This window comes from Cajanus cajan, chromosome 5 (assembly GCF_000230855.2).
Source record: "Cajanus cajan strain Asha chromosome 5, NIPB_CcT2T_4, whole genome shotgun sequence".
Lineage (NCBI taxonomy): Eukaryota > Viridiplantae > Streptophyta > Magnoliopsida > Fabales > Fabaceae > Cajanus > Cajanus cajan.
The window spans coordinates 61048466-61074287 of NC_138521.1; the positions used below are offsets into that span (position 1 = coordinate 61048466).

At 30.8% G+C, this 25822-nt stretch overlaps 3 protein-coding genes across 4 annotated transcripts; 2 read left to right on the forward strand and 1 right to left on the reverse strand.

Annotated features, from left to right (window-relative positions):
• Window positions 1-949: 949 nt before the first annotated feature.
• Window positions 950-11420, forward strand: LOC109808092 (tRNA synthetase beta subunit family protein). Its single transcript, XM_020370927.3, has 20 exons — window positions 950-1107; window positions 1205-1260; window positions 1364-1464; window positions 1815-1944; window positions 2037-2152; window positions 2575-2641; window positions 3313-3354; window positions 3560-3601; window positions 3747-3823; window positions 4807-4933; window positions 5025-5192; window positions 5963-6091; window positions 6198-6329; window positions 6816-6950; window positions 7706-7780; window positions 9659-9766; window positions 10148-10243; window positions 10358-10441; window positions 10812-10899; window positions 11063-11420. Exons 1-19 carry the CDS (start codon window positions 1050-1052, stop codon window positions 10878-10880), a joined length of 1812 nt encoding a protein of 603 aa, XP_020226516.2. The 5' UTR covers window positions 950-1049; the 3' UTR covers window positions 10881-10899; window positions 11063-11420.
• A 1884-nt stretch (window positions 11421-13304) lies between these two features.
• MIS12 (minichromosome instability 12 (mis12)-like protein) lies at window positions 13305-15819 on the reverse strand. Of its 2 annotated transcripts, XM_020372650.3 has the most exons (7): window positions 15623-15819; window positions 15479-15536; window positions 15256-15375; window positions 14754-14846; window positions 14532-14661; window positions 13728-13865; window positions 13305-13638 (listed from the first exon to the last, which is right to left on the reverse strand). In XM_020372650.3, exons 1-7 carry the CDS (start codon window positions 15742-15744, stop codon window positions 13577-13579), a joined length of 723 nt encoding a protein of 240 aa, XP_020228239.1. In that variant the 5' UTR covers window positions 15745-15819; the 3' UTR covers window positions 13305-13576. The 2 variants fall into 2 exon arrangements, with proteins under 2 accessions (XP_020228239.1, XP_020228240.1); XM_020372651.3 differs by lacking the exon at window positions 15256-15375.
• Window positions 15820-22241: 6422 nt separating this feature from the next.
• LOC109807211 (tetraspanin-11) lies at window positions 22242-24097 on the forward strand. Its single transcript, XM_020369731.3, has 2 exons — window positions 22242-22846; window positions 23422-24097. The coding sequence occupies exons 1-2, from the start codon at window positions 22343-22345 to the stop codon at window positions 23734-23736; spliced, it is 819 nt and encodes a 272-aa protein (XP_020225320.3). The 5' UTR covers window positions 22242-22342; the 3' UTR covers window positions 23737-24097.
• The last annotated feature ends 1725 nt before the right edge of the window (window positions 24098-25822 follow it).

Sequence of the window (25822 nt, forward strand, 5' to 3'; positions counted from 1 at the left end):
TCATGAATGACGATCATTCAATTGCGATTATTGATCATTACCACTCTGTTAACCAAATTTTATTATTGATTATCACACTAAGGGAAGGATAAAAGTAAAATGATGTGAAATAAATATCGGTGGCTATCATTCCAAATGATAGAGATTCAAGATAATAAATAAAATATTCAACATATACTTTAGTGCATATACGTGTTTTAGTTTCTAAATTTGTTCCCCTATGAAAAAAATTATTAAATTGGTACTTACTCACGAACTTATTATTATTTTAATTCCTATTATATATTCTTAATTTATTTTTAACACATTTTTAATTTGGTTCATACACGCTTAATTTAATCTTTATATATCGAGATCAAATTAATGTTGCATATATTAATATCAAATTAAGGATACATAAAAAAATTATTTTTTAAAGGTGACATGGATTAAATTGATAATGTTTATGTATAGAAAGATGAATTTAACAAGTTTTTATATATAAAGATCAAATTAAGAATTTATAACATGTATAAGACCTAAATTATATGATTAACCTAAATAAAATTAAACTGTGGTATTTTTTTTTAAAACAAATGCAACCCAATATGAAACTAAACAATCCTTAATCCTTACGAGTTACAATAGATTCTTGCGCATAATAATTTGAAATGGTGATCATATATTGTTTAAATTACCGATTACCAATTACATAATTTACATTGTTGAAAGTGATAAAACTTTTTTTTTTTTTTTTATCGATAAAAATCAAACACGGTAAACGCACCATGATCAAGGTAAACCCCCTTGGTACATAACCTTCTTTTTATTATTATCATTGATCATTGGTACACGCTACGGCAATGGCGTCACTCTTTGCTGCTAACAAAGAAGCCCAAATTCAGTCATACCCAGGCTCGTACTAGGCCTATAATATCGGCCCAATCCAGTGGACCTGAAAAGGAGATACGGCCCATATAAATATACCTAAGCCAAGGCTTGGGATTCCGAACATCTCTTTGTTTCTCCGTCGTGGTTGCAGTGACTCACTCCGAAACCAAAACGGCGCCATGCCTACCATCAGCGTGGGGCGGGATCGCCTGTTTGCGGCTCTAGGAAAGACTTACAGTGAGCCTCCATTTCTCATTCTCTGTTATCATATCCATCATTTTTCACAACCACCTCCCTGAATCACCCGTTTTTTGTTACCTTTTTCGTTCTTCAGCGCAAGAGGAATTCGAAGACTTGTGCTTCAGTTTCGGGATCGAGCTCGACGACGTCGTAAGCACTTCACCCTCAACCACTGTCGTTTTTAATCAGTAATTTGTAAAATAGTAGCAATTATTATCAGCACCGTCTGATGAGTTCAGTGTGATTCTATCAGACAACGGAGAAGGCAATTGTGAGAAAAGAGAAGCATTTGGAGGAAGAAGAAGCTGATGACGACGAAGAAGTTATCTACAAAATCGAAATTCCCGCCAACAGGTACCACCGTGATATCTTCGATAAGAAAATGTGGGAATTAAGAAAATGTGGTTTTAGGCTCTGTATATACTTTAGTTGGAGATTGATAACAAAATTCAAGCATGTTGTTAAGAAGAATCTATATCTATATTGTACAAAAAACAAAGTTATAAAAGTCATAATGAATGATATGCTGCACCATTCTCTCATTGCAATTGAAAATTCACTGAATTTTAAAACTATGTAGCGGTTAAGCATATAGTATAACCATTCAAAGCATGGCTTTACACCTTGTCACCATTCGTAAAACCAATCATAATTTATTTTTGACAAATGTCATTTTCCTTTATGCAAAAAATGGTTTTGCCTAGATATGACCTCCTGTGCCTTGAAGGGCTTGCTCAAGCACTCCGAGTTTTCTGTGGGTTCCAGGAGATCCCCACTTACAGATTGTCCAACATTAGTAAGGATGCAATGCTTAAAATGCATGTGAAGCCAGAGGTAATTATGTAATGTAATTCTTGTGCTTTTACTTAGCGTGGGTCTTTGCCAAGTGGAAAATGACGTGTTTCTTTGCTCTTTGATTATTGTAGACTTCTCTGATTCGTCCGTATGTTGTATGTGCTGTATTAAGAGGTGTAACTTTTGATAAAGTAAGATACAACAGCTTTATTGATCTCCAAGACAAGCTTCACCAAAACATATGTCGGTAATGTGATTTGACTCACTGCTTTATTTGTTTTGACCTGCATACTAGTTTCTGTCTTTCTGAATTCGAACCATAATAGCTTGAATGCAGTCCAAATGTGGTTCTTGTTACCGAGTTTTTGATAAAATACTTGCATAAGTTTTAGGATATGAATAAATCTTCCTTGTTCTAAGATGAGTTTGGTTATACTATATTATTTTTTGAATCTTTTGCTTTGCTATATCTCATAGAAAAATTGGAAAACCCATTGTGCTGGTAGGTTATGGTTTACCTTTATTTCCACATTATGCTGTTCTTTTTCTAAATTATGTTTTTTATCCATCAGTTTATCTTTATGTTACTTTTGGTCATCTCATGTCACATCATTCTTAATTTTCTGAATGATTTTCATTTAATTTGTTTTCATTCTTTTCTTATTTCAGCCGAAGAACTCTTGTTGCCATTGGCACTCATGATCTGGATAAATTGCAGGGCCCTTTTACTTATGAGGTTTATTTATTTATTTATTTTTATCAAATTTTAGAGCATGAAAATAAGAATTATTTGAATTGTGGATAGATAACTTACAAATTTAAGATTAGATAGACATTTGGGTGCTGTGTTTAAGGAAGTGGGAAGCCTAAAGCCTAATGCTCCTAGGAAAGGAAGTTGTTGCCTGGGCACTTTGGTTGATTGTGAGACATCCAGCTCTGGATTGGCTTTCTTGGGGAGCGGCCTTAGGCTTGAAATCACGTGTATTTTATGAAGAGAGTATTTTAAGGCGATTTGTTTCTTGTGATGGAATGAAACTATGATTGTTAGTTTGCATTGTCTTCGATAAAAAATTATAAAGTTGGGGGGATAAGCAAATCTTTTACTGAATTAATATGAGGACTACAGTGGTGGAAATTTTGTTCCATTGTTTGTTTCATGGTGCTGTTTATTTGAAATGATTGACATGTCACTGTGCTTTGACTCTAAAGCTAGAGGTATCAAAAAAAGCACAATGCTGCCTGATGTGATGTACTGTTGTTTATGACCCAAACTGTATATCTGAATTTTTCCAAAACCAATTAACAAAAGAGATCTTAGAGTTAATGACCATTTTCTTGTGTAATTTAATTATCTTTAATTCTGTACATCATCAGTATTAGTGACATCAGTCATATGTAATTTTCCAGGCTTTACCACCTTCGAGTATAAACTTTACGCCATTAAAGCAGGTAACATTTATTTGTGAGATTCAATTTCTTGTTGAAATCAGGTGCTGCTACAACTTTGTTTAGTACAAAAGCACACAATTCAACATATATTCTCTCACTCAATACTCTACAGATATCATTATTTACTGGTCTTTGAATTTTCAATGTGAATTGCCAAATTCATCTTTGGTTTTTTAATCTTATAAATGTGCTTTTGGCATGATAGGAAAGGAACTTCAGGGCTGATGAGCTAATGGAGTTCTACAAAGTGAGTATATTTGTGCTATTTTTTGTATGCCACAAGTAGGCTTGCGTGTTATTGTTGGCTGTCTTTTTTTGGATATATGATTATCTTTTTGTTTGAATATCCTAACTTTGAGATGTGTCTAAATACTTGTTATTTTGTTTGACAGTCAGATTTGAAATTGAAGAAATTCTTGCATATAATTGAGGACTCCCCTGTTTTCCCTGTTTTATATGACAGTAAGAGGTATTATATTTTTATAGTATCCTGGTATTTGAATTTTCAACTTTTTGAAATCTTTATCTCTCATTTGTGTTATGCTTTGAAAGATTATTGTCCTGCTGTTTGAAATCTTTTGTCTCTTGTTTGCATTAGTCTTGTAGAACTCACTAGGTAGTATTTTTTTTGCTCAGGATAATTTGTGTAGTTTTTAAAATATAAATTTAACAATTATAATTAAAAGAATTAAAATTATTTGTGCATGTTATATTTCTTGTTCATATTACATATTACACTAGGATGGGGGTTGGCAACCCGAGGAGGCTTCCCACCAAGTAGAGCGTTTGGGGGAGGGTATATATATGTAGACTTACCCCCACCAGCTGCTTCCAAGGTTGGGATCACAAAGCAGTAACTATACTGTTATTCAAAGGCTCACCCTCGAAGTTAAGTATAAAATTCAGCAAGAAGTTATATCTTTGTGGGGAAAAAAATGTTTTAAGGAATAATTATAATGATAAAAGTTCTGTCATCAACTCAGCATAATAAAAAAATTACAGTTTGAAGTGTGATCAATTCATCAATCTGTTGGCAGTCTCTTTTTTATTTAGACATCCTATATGTTGAAATTCTAATTCTAAAAATTAAACTGACAGGATTTGAGCATAAAATATACTTGTATGCAATGTAAAGATGCTGTAAATTTTTCAACATAACTTTGATATTAACACCTGACTCAAACACTTATGTGCACATTATCCATTTTATGGATGCATTAACTGAAAAGAACTTTCATGCTTTCTTCAATGAGATGCTTTCCCAGTTTCCCACTAAATTTTTACCATGTTAACTTGCTGAAATTCTTTTAAATATTGCTTTTGGTCTATTTTCTGTTAATTGTGCATTTTGTGAATTGCACTCTACTGGAACTTGACCTTCATTTTGCTGTAATGTTCTTCTAAAATGCCGTTGTTGAATTCAACAATTAATATACTATAAGGTTTTGGCAGGACTGTTTTATCTTTACCCCCAATTATTAATGGTGCACATTCAGCAATCACTCTGGAGACAAAGAATGTATTCATAGAATGTACTGCTACTGATCTGACAAAGGCAAAGATTGTTTTAAATACAATGGTAGAGTACTGGGTTTTGTTGTATGTTTTTATATTCAAATTTTGTAAGTGGTGCAATTGTTTAGATGATACAGACTTTTATATTTTCTTAGGTAACAGCCTTCTCAGAATATTGTGAAAACAAATTTGTCATTGAACCAGTTGAAGTGATTTCTTCTGATGACAAGTCGAACATATACCCTGATTTATCTGTCTACAATATGGAAGTTTCTCTATCTTACATTAATGGATTGATCGGGGTGTCATTGGAGGCAGAAGAGGTAATTATTTCCTTTAACATGCTTATGTGTAATGTAAAGAGAATTTTGCCGCTTCATATTGAGTGGCTTGTTCCCGCATTTGCAAATTGACTATTCATAAGGATAACTCGGTTAAGCTTGCTTTTAACATTTTTATTATATGTCAAGAATTTGTGAAGCTTCTAATTGTTGATTATGAATGTCTTATTTTTGTTGTGATGGTTGTGTATTATTTTAATTTTGGGTTGAAATAGAAGTGTATTCAAGTTTCAACACATTTGTCAATATGGATCAATGCCTGATCTTGGTGTGAAACCTGGTTAATTCACGGGCTTCCAAATAGAAAATGGATGATTAGATGACTTATTAAAAGTCGGACAAAATTAGACTTGAAGCTTCTATCAGGTTTTGTCCTTGTGAATTTCTTTTAATAGTTATACTTCCATTTATGTTCTAAAGATTTGTCAGCTTCCATTTTTTCTCTGCTTCTGTTCTTTCCAAATTTTTATCTTGTGATTGGAAATTTGCCCATATTAATTAAAGAATTAGAATTCTACACATGTTCAGACAATCCAGATTTTTAAAAAAATTTATACTTCTACTGGGTGACTGCTCTCTTTTATTACTGAAGAATTAAAATTCTGCACATGTTCAGACAATCCAGAGTTAGTCTTTATATTGCAGTTGCTTGTCTTTAAAGCAAGATTAAATGCTCTCATGTTTTAACAGAAAGTTAAACAAATATATTTAACTTGTCATTTTTGTTTCATAATCTTCCCCTCTTTCTTCAGGTCACTAAGTTCTTAAATCGGATGCAATTGCATGCCAAGCAGTCTACATCTGATAATAAGCAGTGCAAGTTTCTAGTATCCGTACCTCCTACTAGAAGTGATGTTCTTCACCCATGTGATGTTATGGAGGTATTGCTAGTGGCAGGCTTTGTCATTCCTGAATGCATATTGATTCTGTCAATATATATTACTGACAAGGCATGCTTTTTTTATTCTTGGTTTTTTCTGTCTATAGGATGTGGCAATTGCTTATGGATTCAATGCTATTAAGGATAAGGCAGTGGTAGATAATAAGGGCTCCAAGAGGTTGGCTGCTTCCTTGACTCTTCTTCCTCTGAATGAGCTCAGTGATCTTATCAGAAAAGAGGTATAAAACAAAACCGAACATGAATCCTGTGATCCTGTGATTGAAGCAGGTTAATGTTTCATGCTTCAATTTTTCTTAAAATGTGTCAATTATTGTAGGATTAAATGTTTTTAGTCTCTAAACTTTTGTCAATTTTTGTTTTTAGTCCCTAAACAAATTTTTTTTATTATTAATTTTAGTCCCTAAAATTTTGCCAATTTTCACCTTTGGTCCTTTAACTTTTTCTCCCGTTAACATTTGGTGTGTCAACTTTTGTTCATGGAGTAAAATTTTAGGGGTTAAAATCAAATAAAATTTGTTTAGGGACTTAACAAAAATTAACAAAAATTCAGGGACCAAAAACATATTTAATCCATCATTGTATTATCTTGGATTGAACTGATGCAATAGAATAAATTACTATATCATAGCATGTTCATGAAGGTTATTGTTACTTACTTGAAGTGCTTAATTATCTGAATCCTTTTATTCCTAACTTCTTTTCAGGTTGCATTGGTTGGGTTCACAGAGGTCTTGACATTTATACTCTGCTCTAAAAAGGAAAACTTTGCCATGCTTAACCGCAAAGATGACAGATCCAAAGCAGTTATCATTGGAAACCCTAGGTCTTCTGACTTTGAGGTTCACACACTTTATCTTCCTTTTTCAATAACAATGTTATGATTTATAAGTTTATTTAATTGCAATTAAAAAACACAATCTCTTAAAATGGCTCTTTTTTGTAACGTTTTTGGCATAGTTCTTATATAGAGGTTTTTATGCTTTGCTGTCATCCTTTCAAGTTGGGGTGAGCAAGCTACTAATAGTTTTCACTGTTTCATGTGACTATTTTGAATTCTGATAGCTTTTATTCATATTAATATTTTTTTATGGTTGGTTCGTGGAGTGGCTCAATTGTTATTTTCATGATTTTGGTACTGTTGTTTATGCATGCTTGTTTTTTATAAATTGAATTATTGAAGAGGAAATTATACTCAGATACGCTAATCTAGCTAAATTTTATTTGAGAATTGAAATTACAAAATAATATGATGTCGCAGCATGCATCTCAGAGGATGGAAGTGCAGATGCGTCCAGGCTGCCATCTAAAAATCAATTCAACAAAGCTTACTGTGCATCTATTCTCATTACATCAGACTGTTTTATTTTCCTTTCCTTTTTTGTCTTTTTATTGTGAACATGGATTATGTTCTCTATATAGTAATGAATTTTAATCCAAAGTTGCACATTCCCAGCTTACTGAAGTTGCACCTTTATTATGTCTGGGCTCTGCTCATTACTACTTTCCACCAATATAAAAATGATATATTGATATTCTCTTTTTTTTTTATGCTTGAATTCATATAATTTAATTTTTAAATATAACATGTATTCAGGCGGTGCGGACTAGTCTTATGCCTGGCATTTTGAAAACTGTTGCCCACAACAAGGATCATCCGAAGCCCATAAAGGTATTTTTTCAGTCCTTTTGGTGATTGATCTTTTTATAAATCTTTACAATTCACATTTTCTATGTTGAAAAGAGTGATCCTCACATGGAAAATGAGCGCTGGTTATAGTAAATTATATGGGATCTTTGATTTTAGATTTATCTTTACGATGTTACAGTTTATGAATCTTCTTTGATAATTATTGTCCAAATCATTATTTAATTTTAACATTGCTACCATTCGTTGATTAGAGATAACATTGAGCATGATCTGTTAATGCGAATCATTATGTAAATTGTAAATAGAAGCTGTTAGGAAAATTAAAGGTAAAAAACAATTGGAAGTTGTAACAGATGATTTTGAGGTGTGATGGTGTCTGGACCCATCCTTCAGTGCCTAAGCAGTAAGCACTTCAACTGTTACATCCCTTCATTTTAGGAGCCTTTTTGTCCTCCATAGGGCCTTTATTCAGTCATTTCACAGTGACTTCCTTCTCCAAAAACTGTAGAATAGTTTTGGTACCCTTCCCTTAGGTGCCTCCCTCTTCTCCAACTTCTGCTTCCAAGACCACATCAAATGTGGTATTTTTATGTTCGTTGACTGCATTTAAGAGAATTTGGCTGACCTTTCACTCTGTCACTCCCCTCATTGAACTACATCAGTGCATTGCTTAGATTGCACCTGCTTATGTTTCATTGCCCAAGCTGGTACTAATGAATATATGGATAAAAATATCTAAAAAAAAGATTAGACAGATTTTTAGTGGAAAATTAAGGATAGACATTATGCATGATTTAGATAAGCATGAGATAAGATGGGGGCGGAGAAAAATCAGCTATCTTGATTGTGATTTCATAGGGCGAACACTTTTATATTATAAATTGGCACTTTGATGATTCATAAATGACACCAGATGTCATCTAGAGCTGTTCAGAGTCGCTAAAGAAATCAGGTGGGAATATTAAATCTTTATTTAACTCTAATTCAGGCAAGATACATTGTACATACCATTTTCTGCTCTTTTACACTTGTATAAAACACATTTCATGTTTCCCTAAGAATTAAAATGATGTAAACAAGTTCAGAAAAGAAGTTAACAATCAAATAAAATGATATAGCAATTGTTTTGGAACAAATTATAAAAATTTTACCTGTAAGAAAATATCGAAGGCAAGAAACCATGTCAAACTAGCTGTACACCTGTGCAATATGTAAATATGTATTTGTTATAACCTTTTAAGTCTTGCATCTGTTCCTCCTCAAAACCCAATGGTGGGAGTTCCTGTTTTGGCTTTGCCATTTTTTTACTTCTGATCCTTTGGATTGTTCAAGTCTATGAATTTGAATATTATAAATCAAAAAACTTGAGGAGTTTGAAAGTATGTAAATTTGATTGATATTACATGACAATAATTTTACCATGCATTTGATATTCAATATTATTTCCAAAACATATATCCTTTTGCTTCTGGCCGACACATTTTGTATAAATTGTTGGTGTACTAACTCATGAATAAATCATGGGAGTGCAACTTTTGAAAGATTACAATAATGGTATATTACCTTGCAACTTGCAAGTCTGCTGCCTAATACACAATATTTATATTGACACTAAATTGCTTTTAAGCCTTGCAAAAGGCAATCAATTTGTAACTTAAGGTGGTCATTTTTTCTCTCCTCAAATGAGTTGATAATTAATTGGCATGTGCAATTTGTAGTGCTTGTCATTGCAAAAAATATTTCACCGCCTAGTCTTTTAAAGAAAGATTCAAACTACTAAATTATTGTTAAATGTTAACTCTTCCACTAATTTATGCATTTCTATTCTTCATTGTTTTTTTCCCCCACTACTTTGTTGCAAGTTTTTAAGAATACTTTTCTGTCTTAAAATTGTTTCAGATTTTTGAAGTGGGTGATATATCAATTTTGGATGACAAAAAAGATGTTGGTGCAAAAAATCTTCGCCAGCTTGCTGCTCTGTACTGTGGTGCTAATGCTGGATTTGAGGTATACTAAATAATGAGTTCATGGCACTTCATTTGGTTCTTTGCTCTTTGAATAAGTTCTTAAATTTCTCTGTATTTGATGTGTCACTATCATTTTTTTTTCCTGAAGTGCTTAGAATTTAAATTGGCTTTCTTTTTTATTCCAAGACAAATGCTAATAATTAGTATATGTTAGTTGGGGGAATTTGAACCCATGCCACCTTATTACTCCAATTCTTATGTTCCTCTCCCCAAACCACCTTAAACTGGCTTTATATATTTGCAACAAAAAATGATATCTAAAATAAATATTGCTAGTCTTCACAGTTAGAGTGTATTCTTTTCAGGCATGGTAAAAATAAATTGGATGATTGTATTTTAATTTCTATTCAATGATATGCAGATAATTCATGGCTTGGTCGACAGAGTAATGGAAAAGAACGGGGTTGCCTTTGTTTCACCTGGTGAAAAATCGGGGTATTATATTGAGCGGTCAGATGTAAGTGTATAACACTGCATGAGTTTTCTGTGTTTTATTTTCTCCTCTTTTTGCAAGGAAGATTTATTCTGCTTCTGATAAACGTTGTATGTTCTTCTCATTTACCTATTGAAGGAGCCTGAGTTTCTTGCTGGTAGACAAGCTAGAATCATTTACAAAGGAAAGCATATTGGTACTTTTGGCATTGTTCATCCAGAGGTACTACTTTTGATCACTAAAATTATGTCATCTTGTTTCAATATGGCCAATTGTCACTACATAATTTCACAATTCCTGTGTTCCTTTATTTTTGGTGGTATATTTTTTCGGTTGTCAAAACCAAATGTAAGTGGATTATTTTTTTGGATACTTAAAATGATTACGAAAGAGGGATCTGCAGAATGCAAATCAACTATTCCATATTTTTTATGTCGTGTGGGTTTTTATCACTGGCAATAAATTTATCTGTTCCACATGAACTTGGCACTGTTTTCGTCCTGTGATTTTCCATATATTCTTTCAAATCGAAGTACTTTGGAGTCGCATATAATAGATGATATTCATCTAAAACTAATAAGCCTGCTTGTAGGTATTGAACAACTTCGACATTCCTGATCCTTGCTCCTTTGTTGAACTGGACATCGAAAGTTTCCTATGAAGATTATTTGTATCAGCTAGTAAGTGTGTCTATCCAAAACTATTTCCTATTGTCAGTCTGTGACGATGCAGTTTGTATTTTCTCCATGTTGTTTATCGTGTCATTCACCCCTTTCCCTGACTGCGGCACCCCATCTCCTTCCTCAGATAATTTTGTTTAGGCTGATATTGATTTCTCTGTAGGTAGCCCACTTCCCTCCACGCGCTGTTGAATGTATTTATTCATCAAACTGGGAATCAAGATGCTCAACTGCTTACATTTAGAACTACACTTGCTGGGAAGCGGAATGTTTACTACCCTAAATTAGGGTTTTTTGTTGATTATATAGCTGTATCATTTTCCTAAGTTTCTCCGTTATTACGTGTGCAGAACATCAGAAGCTACGAATTGGCCAATAGGGATAATCTCTTCCGTAAATTGTAGTTATTTTTGAGACAGTTGATTTTGGCCTTAAAATCAAAACAGTAAGGGTATTGATTCGTTTGAAATTTTTGTTAATACAAAAGAGTAGTCACAAATACATGTCTACTTAGTCTGCCATCAATGTTTCAAGACTCTTGGATGTTTTATGTTCGATCTATATATCTATGTTGATGTGGCAAATCTTTAGCGTGTCCTAAAATGATGTTTATGGTTTACTAATGGGTAACTCATCCCATATTTTCTGTATATGATATACTTAATAAAGGATAACATCTTTTTAGGAAAAATATAGGATGAGTTACCCATTAGATATTTTACCCATAAAGATCAGTGACATGATAGTTATTCTAAAAAGATGCGCTCAAGTCCTTTTTATTTTTTAATAGAGACCCAAGAAGAATGAATGTTTATGGCGTAAATATCATTTCAGAAAGTATATGTCGGTGGTACTTTGGTGCTTGAAAATAAAGACATTATAAACAAGTCCTTGAAGGATATAATTGTTTTATGTTTGTAAATTTAATCACTTTAATTATTTTTTGTTTGTAAATTTAACCACTTAGTAATTCTATAATTTAATTTATATATTTTTATTTTATTTGGTACTAAAGTAACTTTCTATGCTTTTAAGGACTTTATTTTTTGAATTTTCATGATTTTAAAAGTGTCAACAACATACACTTTGATGAACTTAAATAGAATTTTATCCGAATGTATATATTTTGCTATTTACATTGTAACGTGTTTTAAGTATTTCGTTTCTAGTTTTAATTTCAAGCATAATCTTGAGCTTGTGTTGTAAGCATGTAATTGGAATAAATTTCTTGTCAATTTTATTTGTAAAATATTTTATTTAAAGATTCAATTAGTTTTGATATTATAACTTTTACTTTAAAATCGAACTAGACAGAAATGTAATTTTCCAAACAAAAAGTATGGGCTAACAAGAGCTTGCTGAGATTAATTTGTTTATAGGGACTTATAAAAGGAGAAATATGAATTATACTTTTTCCATAAAGCTAAGATTAGTTTATGCATTATTAAGATAAACTTTTAGAGAAGTTAAAAAAGAGTTTCCTCAAATTTACTTGTGTAAGTATGAAGCTTGAGAAAAACAACTCATTTTTTCTTTTCTTCTCATATAAATGTTTATTAAAACGTAAAACAAGACTTGAGTACATATTCCGTAACATTTATTTTTGGACAAATATTAAAGGATAAAAATTTCAAATTGGTAAAAAAATGGTTAACTAAACATTTAAGCTTGAGGATTTTGCATGTCTGAGGCACCAAGATCAAATCAAGTCATCAGGTGAGAGTTGCAACAGGTAGAAGAGGAATTTGCATGAGTCATGGCATGAGACAATAGTTGAGGAGCAAGTTTCAGGTTTTATGAATATGCAACAAACTGCAAAACCGACTATCACTACATCCTACAATCGTTGCTTCACATTTTTATTCAGCATTTGCACATAATATTCTGGTCTTTTATTGGAAATTGTTTTCAATATTTTATAAAAATGTAGAGAAAATAGGATAGGTTGTACCTTGTTCATTAATGCTTCCATTCTCAACAAACTATGAACAGTTTGATAGACAGGTCTTGCTTTGTTATGTCTCTTGCTTTTCCTACTATTGCCTTTATATAGTGTTACTGACTTCTAAGGTTTTATACCTTATTCTAAAGCCTTTTTTCTTTCACCATCACTTCGTCTTCACTATTTTCTCCTTTTCCTATCTCATGTTTGTAAAATTTTATATACAAATTTATTGTGCAAAATTTTTCTGCGTAACACTAATTAGAAGTCGAAGTATATCTCATCACAACTTTTACTGCCCGTCAGTTGAATTCACATACTTTACAATGACTAAGTGATGGAACTGATCAGCCCAGGAACTTATCATTTGGGCAGGTTAATTCTAACTCCTGAAAAAATTTGCTCCTTACCAATGTTATTCTTTGTAGTTCATTCCGTCATTTATTATAGAACAGCAACCAACTGCTAGTGGAACTGGACTAGTATGCATTTAGAAAGAGCAACATTAAGTTCTATTTCATACACTCATTTGGTAATCACTGAACAGTTTCAATATACACTGTATATAAATCACGCAAATTCAGTTTGTAATTAAATTTGTAAGAAATTTTAAGACTCATGAAATTTACCCACAATAATTTCAGCATTATAAGGGCAAATTCAACCAAATCGGCACAGAGAAAGACGAGTATACAGGCATAGTCCAGTCCAACTAGATTGATGTCAAAGACAATTTCACATACTCTTCATAACACTTGCGAATTCTTCAAGATTCTCTAATTTCAAGTTTGAGAGGCCTGCAAACACGAATGATCAGTTCAGAAATAATGATTTCAACCAGCAAAGCTAATGCAAGTTGCACTACAATGAACAGTATTTTGGTTACCTTTTGCAGAATTTATAGCAGATAGATCCATTTCTGTGCTGTAAATCTTTTTTATTTTCATTTGGTCAGTCTCTTCAATCATGCTGGAGTTTAGCTTTCCCATCTTCATTCCAAGTTCTGAGGCGGTGGTCATGATCTCTGTAGAAATTAATGGTGTAATTAAAGATCTGGCAACTTGTACACTTCATATAATATAAGCTATATTTTGACAATAATTTCATCCAGAAAATACAAAAAAATTCCGGGCTATGTTTACAAAAAATAATGCAGGACACAAGGGAAATGTTGTTGCCATTATTTTGGTTAAGATCTCCCTTCAAGTGATGAGGTTAACATCCCAGTCCATGACACCTATTGTGGTGCCCTCTAAATACTTCATGTGGTTTTTAAGAAGCTATAAGGAAATAAAGTAACCTTGCTTACAAATGTTAATCTGCCACACGTAAAATTCCATCAGATAACAATTGATGTGTAAAACTAAAAAAAAAGACGGATGTTATCATGAAAGTCCACCATTTGACAAAATGACAAGGGATGTAACTGAACAACAATAGAGAAACTATAGGAAATGCCCTTTCTGAAGATTCCCAAGAATTCCATGTGCTTTTGCTTCATCAAATTGCACACAAAAAGCAACATGCAGGTGTTGAAACACATAGATACAGTTTTAAAATGGAGTATCCCCTGGTTAAGTAAGATGGAAAGCATACGTTTGCTACCAAAATTAGTTTTCAGTGGAACACGATTGTATATGCTGAACCTCAAGATATGAACAAAAATATGGTGGAGGATCTCTTTAATTACCATGAAACATCTCATGCATAGAATTCTGCTCATATAATTGCACTGCTTCATTGATAAATCCAGCATTGACAGTAGACTTTCTTTCTAATGCTTGAATTTCTTGATTAAGCACTTCAGACTCCTTCCCCACCTGACAACATAATATCAAAATAAATTATACAAGAAGCAACAGAAGTATCAATTCTGCAAAAGAAAGAATTCAGCAATCAGCATCCTGATTACCTCAGTTAGTTTTTCTCTCAATGAATCTAACTGGGCATCTATTTCTGGATTAAAAGCAGCACCTGAATCAAGGCCATTCTCATTTGATTCATCCTGGAAGTACACATTCTTCCGAGGTCAGATAATCAACCAAGAATGAAAATACCAAGAAAGAAATATTTCTCAACTAGAACATACACTTTCCATATTGAATTTCCAAAATTACTTTTAAGAGAAAAAAATAGGAATAAAAAATTATATAAGTTTCTCCAAAAGTTAAAATTAACTCACACATAAGCTAATCCGTAGAAATTTTCTCTTATTAGTTTCTCCAAAATCATAATTTGAACCTATGCATAAGCTAGTTTTAGATTATAAAAAAAATTATTTCAATTTTCCTCCATAATTTTTTCTCTTAAAAAAGTCTTCGAAGAAGTTTATTGAAACAGAACTTTTATATCAAAGCAACATGAAATAATACAAAATAATTAATTAATTAAGAAGCAATTGGAGCATAACATACATTGTTTGGCATACGAAAACCTTGGGGAAGAGTAAAACAGTAACGAAGGATGTAACTCTCCCAAACATCAAGCTTTTTGCCCAAAACAAATTGAACCCTTTTCCGAACGCAATCGACACCCTTTTTCACAACACACCGGTTATCATCATCACACTATAATAATTAAATTAATTACACTAATTATTGTGTCCAACACCCAAAAATAAAAATAAAAAAGACTAACTTTTTTCAGATCCTGGGACCTTTGGGTGGCTTCGATGTTCAGCTTCGCTGATGCATCCCTACAAAAACACAGTCGCATAATTTCCACGAGCGTGTTTGAAAAAATTAGAAGAAAAAAAAGAGAAGAGAGGAAAGGGGGTGTTACTGGTAGAAGAAATCGAAAGCTTCGTGGAGAATATCATCGACGCTGTTGAGGACTTCGTTACAGAAGAGTTGGGGGTCGAGATTAAGAGCACCGAAAATGGCTTCACTCTCAGTCCCCTCCATTCCCGCCAAATTCCCAATTCGCTTTTCTAATCTTTTCGAAATCAAAGCTGATTCAGTTTTGAATGCTGTGTCTTTTATAAATGGACTTTTGTAATTTGTAGCAAAATGATCCCTTACTCGTATATATCTTTTTTTTTTTAAATATCTTTCAAAATTTTGTGGATATTGTTTTTAATTTTTGAAAATTATTTTTTATTTTTAAATATTAATAAAATTTTGTGTCACAGATTAAATGTGTTCAATTTACCTATTTTTAATAGTGAAATTATAATATATATTCTTAATAATATTAAAATTATTATATTTACAAAATAAATATAAATATAATTTCCATTCATCTTAAGTCTCAGACAAAATAAATATAAATATAATTGATAACACTTGTTTTAAGAAATAACAACAATAACAATTATATAGAAAACATATAAATTATTGTGTTTTAATAATTAAGTATTTAAAAAAATAACAATCATAAAAATTATATAGAAAAAATATGAACTATTGTGTTTTAGTTTTGTAAAAATAGAAAAATATTTAGTTATAGCCTACATCACAAATTAAAATGTTAAAATGATATAATATTTATTACTAAAATTTATCTTTATGTTATTATAATATGATGATACAATATATGTTGATATATTGTTAAAATATGTAGGTATAAATTATAATGAGATACTATATATTGTTGAATTTTATTTAAAATCAACATTAAAATTGTGGATAACTATATGTTAAATAAATTTATACTTATATATATATATATATATATATATTATATTTATAATGATATTTTTATATTTCACTGTAATAATTTAAATATGTATATTATTAAATTTGTATATTTTATTTAATTTTAATTGTGTGTCTATATATATATACATATTTTTAAAATATAATATATTATATTGTATAATTATATTATTATATTAAAAATAAAAACATTACTTTTAATATGAATAATATTTTTTTTGTTTGGAAAACTTAAAATGAGATATTTTAAATTATACAAAGTAAAAAGAAAAATAAATAAAATTATAGATATTAAGAAGACATTTAAACAAACTAAAATTTCAAAATCAAATGGCTTAATTGCACTTTTGGTCCTCCTAATTTAGTGTAGGAGTAATTTTGGTCCTCATAATTTGAATTGTTTAATTTTGGTCCATAAATTTAAATAATGGACAATTTTAGTCCCACAAACAATTTACCATCCAAAATTTAACAGACGTTAATGATGTGAATTTTATGCTAAATAAATATTTATATATCATTTAATTTCTTACGTGGCAAATTATTTAATATTTAAATTTTAAAAATTTTAAATTCAAATAACATTGAAAACAAAATGAAAAGGGTATTGATATCAATCGCAGTGAGAATTTTTCACTAAAATAATTTTTTTTTAATTTTTTTTTTTTGCATTTTGGATCTGACCATGGTGTAAAACTGGATCCAGAATGGCTCGTTCTCCTTTCGGAACAACCCGTTCTCCATGCAGCAGTTGTAGAAGGGCCCGTTCTCCTTTTAGAACGGGCCGTTCCGGATGCAGAAATACACACATGACACATGGATCAAAACGGTGTTCTGCTTGGACGTTCTAGTTTCAAAATTAACAGACTACGCGTGCAAGCAAAACGGCCCGTTCTGCTTGGAGAACAGGCCGTTCCAATTGTAACATTAACACACAACCTAAACTACAAATAGAAAAATAAAATTAAACACTACTTAAAACTCGATTCCCAGGGAACCGAATTCTGAGCAAAAAAACAAAACAAAAAAAAAATTGAAGTTCAGAATTCGGTTCCCGAGGAACCGAATTATAAGTGTAATCAGTAAAAAATGCTATTTCTGTAAATAAATTGGAACAGGTGCTGTTTTGGCAAAAAAAAAATTAAAAAAATTATTTCAGTAAAAATTTCTCGCAGTGATTGCTGGAAAAATATGATACTGATAGCAATCATGACGGAGATACTAGAGGAATACACGGCGTTGCTGGCGAGAGTGTTAATGAAGAAACAAAGAGAAGAGTACGGAAAGTGCTAGTAAAGAAACAAAAGAAAGAATACAGAAATGAAAAAACGAATTTAAATTTAAAATTTTTAAATTTTAAATATTAAATAATTTGACACGTAAGAAATTAAATAATTTTATCAATAAGCATACAACGACAAATTCTACTGCCTACATCAACATATTTCATAGCTCCCTGCATCCTATCAAAGGTTGTATTTTTCGAAGACAAAATCAACCCTAATTAAAACCATCGTTAACATCAACTGGAACTCCCTTATAAACAACAAGAACAATAAGTACAAGGTGTAAATAAAGAGCATGTAGGCACGATATTAATAACTGTATAACATTATATTATGCAAGGAAATGATATAAGACGACACGGCAGTAATTGTATAACATTTATTATATTATCGTAAAAAAAGTATTTGTACTTCTGTATATTTTAAGTAAAAAATATAAATAAAAATATTTGATTTTAAATATATGCTAATAGTTAACAATTAAAAAATATAAGCGATTTTGAGTAGTTAGGGAGAGAGAAAAATAAGGAAGTATTTTGGAAGTCAGAGTAAAACAATCAATGGAATGTGGACATAAAAAAAAACACATGGCCTTTATTAATAGTGTAAATTTATTATGAAATTATTTATTTTAAAATATATACTTTAAATTAGGTTTTGTATTTATTTTATTTCATAATTTAATTATATATGTTAATATTGATATATTGAATAGCCATACCACAACAAAATAAATTTTTAGTAGCATTTAATATGATTTTTAGTGGCAATAAAAATTGTTACAAAATCTTTTACTGACATTTCACATATTAGTCATTATATGTAGTGTCGCTAAAATATTTATCGGCAATTATTCTATATACGGGTAAAGACCCTCATAATGGTTGAAAAAAGTATATAACTTTTTGTGTCATTTGTTATTGGCATTTAAAATTGCCGCTAAAAGTTTAAGAAAAGATTTATAATACTCTTTAATTATCTTATTTTTAGTCGATATAGGACTTGTAAGATAAGTGTACAAATACTATTTAGTCACCTTATTTCTAATTGATGTGGGACTTAGAAGATGAAGGTTATCTTCTAAGTATATATTCTTTAATTTTTAATTATCTTATCTCCTAAATACCAACTTAGAATAGTAAATTATAGGTCTAACTCAACCTTATAAAACATACTTGTAAGGTGAGAATTATCATTCACTTATATACTCTTTAATTATTTTATTTCTAGTCGATGTGAGACTTAAGTTTTTTCAAACAAATAATTGTTGTTAATAGTAAATTTTGATGTGATGTAAATACATTTTTAGTGGCTATTATATAATAATCATTAATATTTTTATTAAACAATAAAATAGAGGTAATTAATTTATTGCCATTAAATAATTGTTGGTAATACTAAATTTTGTTGTAGTGTCAACAAAACTGATAATATTCTGTACCAATAATATTATTATAACAAAAATTGATATACTAAACTAAAACATCATATTGACCTAGTTCCATATATTTGGAATCTTTATCATGTCGATTTCAAATATAAATAAATATCTCGATTAATTTTTTTGAGTTGGGTAAGAATTAGGCTAGACATATCCCAACCCACACCTTACTCACCCCTACTTTTATGTGACGTACAACTATTATTGATTTTTTTTCCCTCACACAATGCTTTTTAAGGATAATTCATAATTTTGTAGGAATGAATAGTACATTTAGTCATTTTATATGTGCTAATAATTGAAAAAAAAATTATTAAAAAATAGAGAAAAATAAATTTGTATTTTCACTACTTTGTATAATATTGGCTTGGACGATTTTAAATCTTAAAATTAGTTTTGATATAATTTTTTATCATGGGTTTGGGTTATGTTTTTTTTTTGTTCGTCTTTGGAGTATCCACCGCCGACAGCAGTGACTAATTTCCTCGCTACGTTGGAGGCACCTCAAAGGGTGGGATAGCTGGCCCCAAGATTTAACGCGGCTGTATACACAAGGCAGGATTCGAACCCCTGACCTTGCTTAAGCGTGGATCAACCCCTACCGCTGAACCACACGCTTGGGGTTGGGTTTGGGTTATGTTTCGGACCATCCCAACTTGTCACTCATTATTTTAAAATGTATAAATTTTTAGAATAATTGTATATCAATAATAAAATACTTTTTTAATAAATAATACTTTATATAACATTATATTATATTTATAATGACATTATTTATTTTAAAATATATATTATAAAAATATTCTTTAATTTATATTTTGTATCTTTTTTATTTTATAATTTAATTATGCATATATTAATATTGTTATACTGAGTTAAAACATTTGATTTACTAGGCCTCATCCCATATATTTCGAGTTAAGATTTAAATAAATAAACTCAATTAATTTTTTAGGTCAGATAAGGACAAGACTAAACCGCTCTCAACCCTTTTTTTTTCACCCCTAGCTAGATGATTGTGGTATTTGGGGGTGACATCATCACTTTTGCCACCACCATTCTTGTTATTGTTATCACGTGACAAGGATGGTAGCAACAACAATGACAATAATGGTGTTTGTGATAATTTTGTCAGTTGTAAAAACAACACAATATAATGATCCAATGGAAGAATATTTAAAATTAATTTTTAATCTTATAACTATTTTTGATTTATAATATAAAAACTATTATTTAGTCTTTTATTTTTCATAAAAAGATAAATTATCATTGGATACAATTCCTTTAGATTAAATTTAGGTTAAATTATATTTTTGGTCCCTTTATTTATTTTTATAATTCAATTTGGTTCTATTATTTTTAAATGGTTCAATTTGGTCTTCTAATTTTTTAAAAATGTTAAATGTTATCTTTTCATCCAAATAGACATAAATGACACTAATGAAATCGGACAAAAGAGTATCATTGAACATTTATTTTTAGAATTAGAAAACCAAATTAAATTATTTAAAAATAGTAGGACCAAATTGAGCATTCAAAAAATAAAGAGGCTGAATACAATAAAAAGAAATATCTAACATTCCAAATACTTTTTTTATTATTTTACATAGGTATAAGTTGTTTTGTTAATTATTATTCATTTTGGTCTCGCTATTTTTAAATTGTTCAACTTGGTTGTCAAAATTTTTTAAACTATTTAATGTTATTCTTTTGTCTAATTTCATTAATACTATTAGTGTCAATCTAAACAAACGAATATGGAACACTTTGTTTTAATATTAAAGGATCAAATTAAGTTGCTTAAAAATAATAAGAGAAAATTAAATATTAAAAATATATAGACTAAAAATAATATTTTAAAAATCAGACCGGTTATCAAAATTGGTTAGAGCCAGTAAATCAAAGGTTGAACCAATGATTCATTAATTGAACCATGACACAGTCTTTATTAATCTTTTTAAAAAAAAATATTCATATCATATGCATGCGTTTGTGTCTCTGTTTAATTTTTCTTTCTTTAAGACTGTTTATTCTCAATAGGTTATTTCTTATTTTGCATGCGTTTTTTTATTCTAGTGGCACTAAGGCGTGATTGCGGCCTAATAAAGCACACCCAGCGATGTCCTCCTGGGAGAACATTCATTTTTGTGACAAAAGAATAATATGGTTTTCCCTTTCTGTATCCAATGGTCTTATGTATGGTCCCTTCCTACAAGGACACACAAGAATTCGACAACTTATTACCGCTAGATTAACAATATTGATTGTGTAACTCTAGCAACATGATCAGCAGATCGCAGAGTAAGATCAGTGAAATATATGTGACAAAATGCTTTGCTTAATTGAACTTGAGAAAAACAACGTTTGTTATGTAACGAGCCCTATCAGGTGATACAGGAATATATAGGAAAAAGCAAATGCAACACCTAAGTATTTTTTCACCATGCATTACAATCAAACAAGGTTAACAAGTTCATTTATAGATGTTTCTAACTGAAAATACATGAATATATATGTTCCCCACGAACCTGACACAGTTTTCCATAAAATAACTTGCATTTTATTAATTCTTTCAAAACGAGGTACCGTGGAGCCATATACATGATACATCCAAAGTTTCTTATTTATTCACGCTATTTTCTAGTTGAAAATCGTAGACTAACATGACATACAACTTATCATATTTTTCCAGACACGTTGATCAAATCCTGATCACATACCTAAGGCTTAAGATGATATCATGATAGTTATACGTGAATTTTACATTTCTTATTTTGAGTTTATGTGCATCGATCAGTTGTTACTTGTTAGTGTTGGATTTAGATGAATCAAAACTTTAGTTTGTCCATGGAAGCCCGTTGATACGGGGAGGGGTAACTGTCCCAAGTCCAAGTCCGAAGGAAGTAGTGGACATAAACTATAACTGAAATCACTGACGTGGCACGCCCAGACTCTGCCACCTGGAAGACTCCAACTCCACCATGTTAAATAAGCCATGCAACCTCCAAGTTACACACACAACCGCTTTGGTTCCAATTTATTATAAAGCAAAACAGTTACCATCATTCCAACCACAACACAACGTCTTCTTCTTCTCCAACCTTTCGTTATTGTCTCAATGTTCCGCATAAGCAACACTGTGGTGGGCGCCCTGAACGTGCTCTCGCTCCTGATGGGCGTGGCCGCCGTGGGAGGCGCGGCGTACATCCTGGTGCGCGGCGGCAGCGAGTGCCAGAAGGTGGTGCAGTACCCGCTGCTGATGGGCGGCGTGTTCGTGGTGGTGGTGTCGGCGCTGGGAATCGCGGGGTCCCTGTGGCGCGTGAACGTGGCGCTCTACGCCTACCTCTTGGTGACGTTCCTTCTCATCGTGGGGCTGGCGTTCTTCACTGTCTTCGCGCTCTTCGTCACCAACCGCAAGGTGGCCCAGCAGATCTCCGGCAAGGGCTACGGCGAGTACAGGGTGGCCGATTTCTCCCACTGGCTCCAGCGCTACGTCGTCAACAACAGGAACTGGGACGAGGTGAAGAGTTGCTTGGTCGACGCACACGTCTGTCAGAACCTCGCCCTCAACGGTGGCCGCAACAACGACTCTCTCATCTTCAAACACTTATCCACCACCCAGGTTATCCCTCATTTCTTCTTCTTTTACTCTTTCTTCTTGTCCTCTCACTCCATATTATAACTCTTTCTGTTTTTCTACACAACCAGAGATTAAGAATGTATTTGAAAATTCGTTTGAATGGTGTTGCACCAAAGTTTCTCATATGCTAATGCACAAACAGAAAAGTAACAATGTGTGTTAGATTAAGTTGAACTTGATTTCAGTGGATGAAACTGAAAACCAAGCACACTAATTTTAGTCTATTGTGATTGTCATTGACCTAATGAGATTTTTACAAAATGAGAGACTAATCTTACCCATTATTATGATTGTTATAGATTGAATAAATTTTTGTACACAATTAAAGATTAATCTCAGTCAGTACCATGACCATCACTAACTCTTCACGAAACACACGAATTTTCTATGGAATATAGGTTGTAACCGTAATGTGTCATGGTGCTTAATTATTACGTCAATCATTTTGGTACTAAATAGATTGTCACTGTAATGTGTCATGGGACCTAGACCTAGTTATTACGGTAACAAGAGGTAAGAATTACTTAACTTTTTTTTATTCCCCTTATTTTTTACAGTCTGGGTGCTGTAAGCCACCGGTGTATTGTGGATTCATAATGAAGAATGGTACGTTCTGGGAGGTGCCGAAGACGGGTCATGTTGCGAATAATTCTGACTGCGGCACTTGGAGTAATAAGCAGGAGAAACTGTGCTACGATTGTAATTCATGCAAAGGTGGAGTTCTGGCCAACATAAGGAACCAGTGGAGACGTCTCACCATATTCAACGCATGTGTGCTTGCGCTCGTCACTGCCATTTACGCTTTGGGTTGCTACGCCATCAGGAACAACAGATCGGACTCGCGCTGCAATAGCCGCAAACCCTGCCCTTGATACCATGCATTCAATACTAGCTTAGTTTCTCTTGATCAATGTCTGTGTAGCTTAATTTTAATTATGTTTCAACTTTGCTCATCTTTTCGCTTCTTTCCTGTGTACTGTGGTTGTGTCATGTGTGCTTTTGTATATATGTTGGATCTAGTCTCTAATTAATCATTTTCTTACCAATGTTGCCCATTTAACGTTTCTTCAATTATTGTTCAACTTCCAATAATAACCGGCGTGTATTAATATTATTATTACCACAGGGGCAGAGACACTTCATGCCTCTAATAATTATTTATTAATAAAATATTAAAAAATTATGTATAATTATTTAAACAAAATTTAAGATTTTTTTAATATTTGGAGTATAATGGTCTATTTTAATAAAGACTAAAAAATAATTACATCTCTTATATCTCCTTTATAATAGTTATAGATTATTATTATTATTATTATTATTATTATTATTATTAAGGTTATTATTATTATTTTTTTTAATATAATGTAGTCACAAAGTATTTTTTTTCTATTGGTTTATATAAAAGAGGTTATTTGTATTTGTATGTAGTAAAATGAAGTATTTAGAGTACATTTTCCTTTTTTATATGGCGGCGTTAAACCTTACAATTGATAATGTAAGATCCATTTCCACACACTCACAAACCTACCTCATTCAATCTTTAGAGTATTAAGTTCCAACTTTATTGATCTCCATAAAAGATTTGAACACGTGAATCTAATGCATACTAGTGTGCCATTAACAAATTATTTTAAAAGATTGAATTCATATTTGAAATACTACTTAAAATATAAAATTAATTTAAAACATTTGTTTTCATTAAAAATTTCTTTAATATATATACCGTATATTAATATTGTAAACAGGAATATGTAACTATTAAAATAACAAACCATGTGTAGTTCTTGCAATTTTATTTCATAATTTTAATTAAAAAAACGTGAAAAATATGTTTTAAAATTTATAAAAACTATTACTTTAACATTACAATGTATGTGATATATTTTTATATCATATAACTAAGAATTATAATAAATATAATTTTAAAATATATAAAGTATATTATAATTAAAATTTGTAATAATATATATATTTTTATTTTAGGATTATGATAACTCACTATAAAATAATTTTTATGTAGTGACATAATGTTTATTACTAAAAACTACGTTTAAATACACTATAAATATAATATATGTTAGTATATTATTGAAAGATATACGTATAGATTATAGTGACACATAATATATGTTGTTGAATTTTATTTAAAATCAATACTAAAATTGTTTAAATATATATTAAATAGATTTATACCTACATATTGTATTTATATGGACACTTTTTGTATTACTATATGAATTATTTCTTGTAGTAAATATATTATATTATGTTGTATGATTATTTTTTACTATTAAAACATTAAAAGAGATAAGAGATTAATTTTTTTTAATACATTTTAAATAAAAATAGTTAAAAACAATAGAATGAATATAAAAATACTCTTATATTAAAAACACAAGAATGAATATATAAATTATATTAAATTTTTTATAAATAAATATTTTAAAATATATAAATTATATCTTAGATTTAATATAAGTAGTTTATATTGCAACAAAAAATTACTTTTAGTTATTGATAATATATTTTAAAATATTAAAATTGCAATTTAAAAATAAACATGATAAACGAATTACATAAGAATTAATTCTTAAAACTACTTCTTTAAAAAAATAACTTTTAAAATTACTCTTGTATAAGATTATCAATCACGTTAAGATTATCATTCACGTTTAATGTATAAGAATTATTTTTTAAAAAAACATATAAAGGGGTTATTTATAGTTCTATACCAAGACACTTTTTCTTAATTTTTAAAAAAAAATTATTGCCGCACACTTGTGAAAAGGAAATGGGGGGAAATAGGAAACCGGGATTAGGCCAAAAAGTTGTTTTCATAAACTGTTTTCTTACGTCGCTGATTTCTGAAACAAGGCAGAAGAGAAAACCCTAATTTTTAGGCTATAAGTATAGATTCACCTTCCTTCAATTTCAAGTTGCCGGTTCTGATTGATT

What these genes read in the sequence shown, in the direction of transcription:
- LOC109808092 (XM_020370927.3), top strand. Translation starts at nt 1,050, where the DNA reads ATGCCTACCATCAGCGTGGGGCGGGATCGCCTGTTTGCGGCTCTAGGA. An exon ending in GTGATCTTATCAGAAAAGAG is followed by an intron (nt 6,330 to 6,815) that starts GTATAAAACAAA and finishes ACTTCTTTTCAG; the next exon opens with GTTGCATTGGTTGGGTTCAC. An exon ending in ATTATATTGAGCGGTCAGAT is followed by an intron (nt 10,244 to 10,357) that starts GTAAGTGTATAA and finishes TACCTATTGAAG; the next exon opens with GAGCCTGAGTTTCTTGCTGG.
- MIS12 (XM_020372650.3), bottom strand. Translation starts at nt 15,744, where the DNA reads ATGGAGGGGACTGAGAGTGAAGCCATTTTCGGTGCTCTTAATCTCGAC. An exon ending in GCTTTCGATTTCTTCTACCA is followed by an intron (nt 15,537 to 15,622) that starts GTAACACCCCCT and finishes GTGTTTTTGTAG; the next exon opens with GGATGCATCAGCGAAGCTGA. An exon ending in GTTTTCGTATGCCAAACAAT is followed by an intron (nt 14,847 to 15,255) that starts GTATGTTATGCT and finishes GTGTACTTCCAG; the next exon opens with GATGAATCAAATGAGAATGG.
- LOC109807211 (XM_020369731.3), top strand. Translation starts at nt 22,343, where the DNA reads ATGTTCCGCATAAGCAACACTGTGGTGGGCGCCCTGAACGTGCTCTCG. An exon ending in AACACTTATCCACCACCCAG is followed by an intron (nt 22,847 to 23,421) that starts GTTATCCCTCAT and finishes TATTTTTTACAG; the next exon opens with TCTGGGTGCTGTAAGCCACC.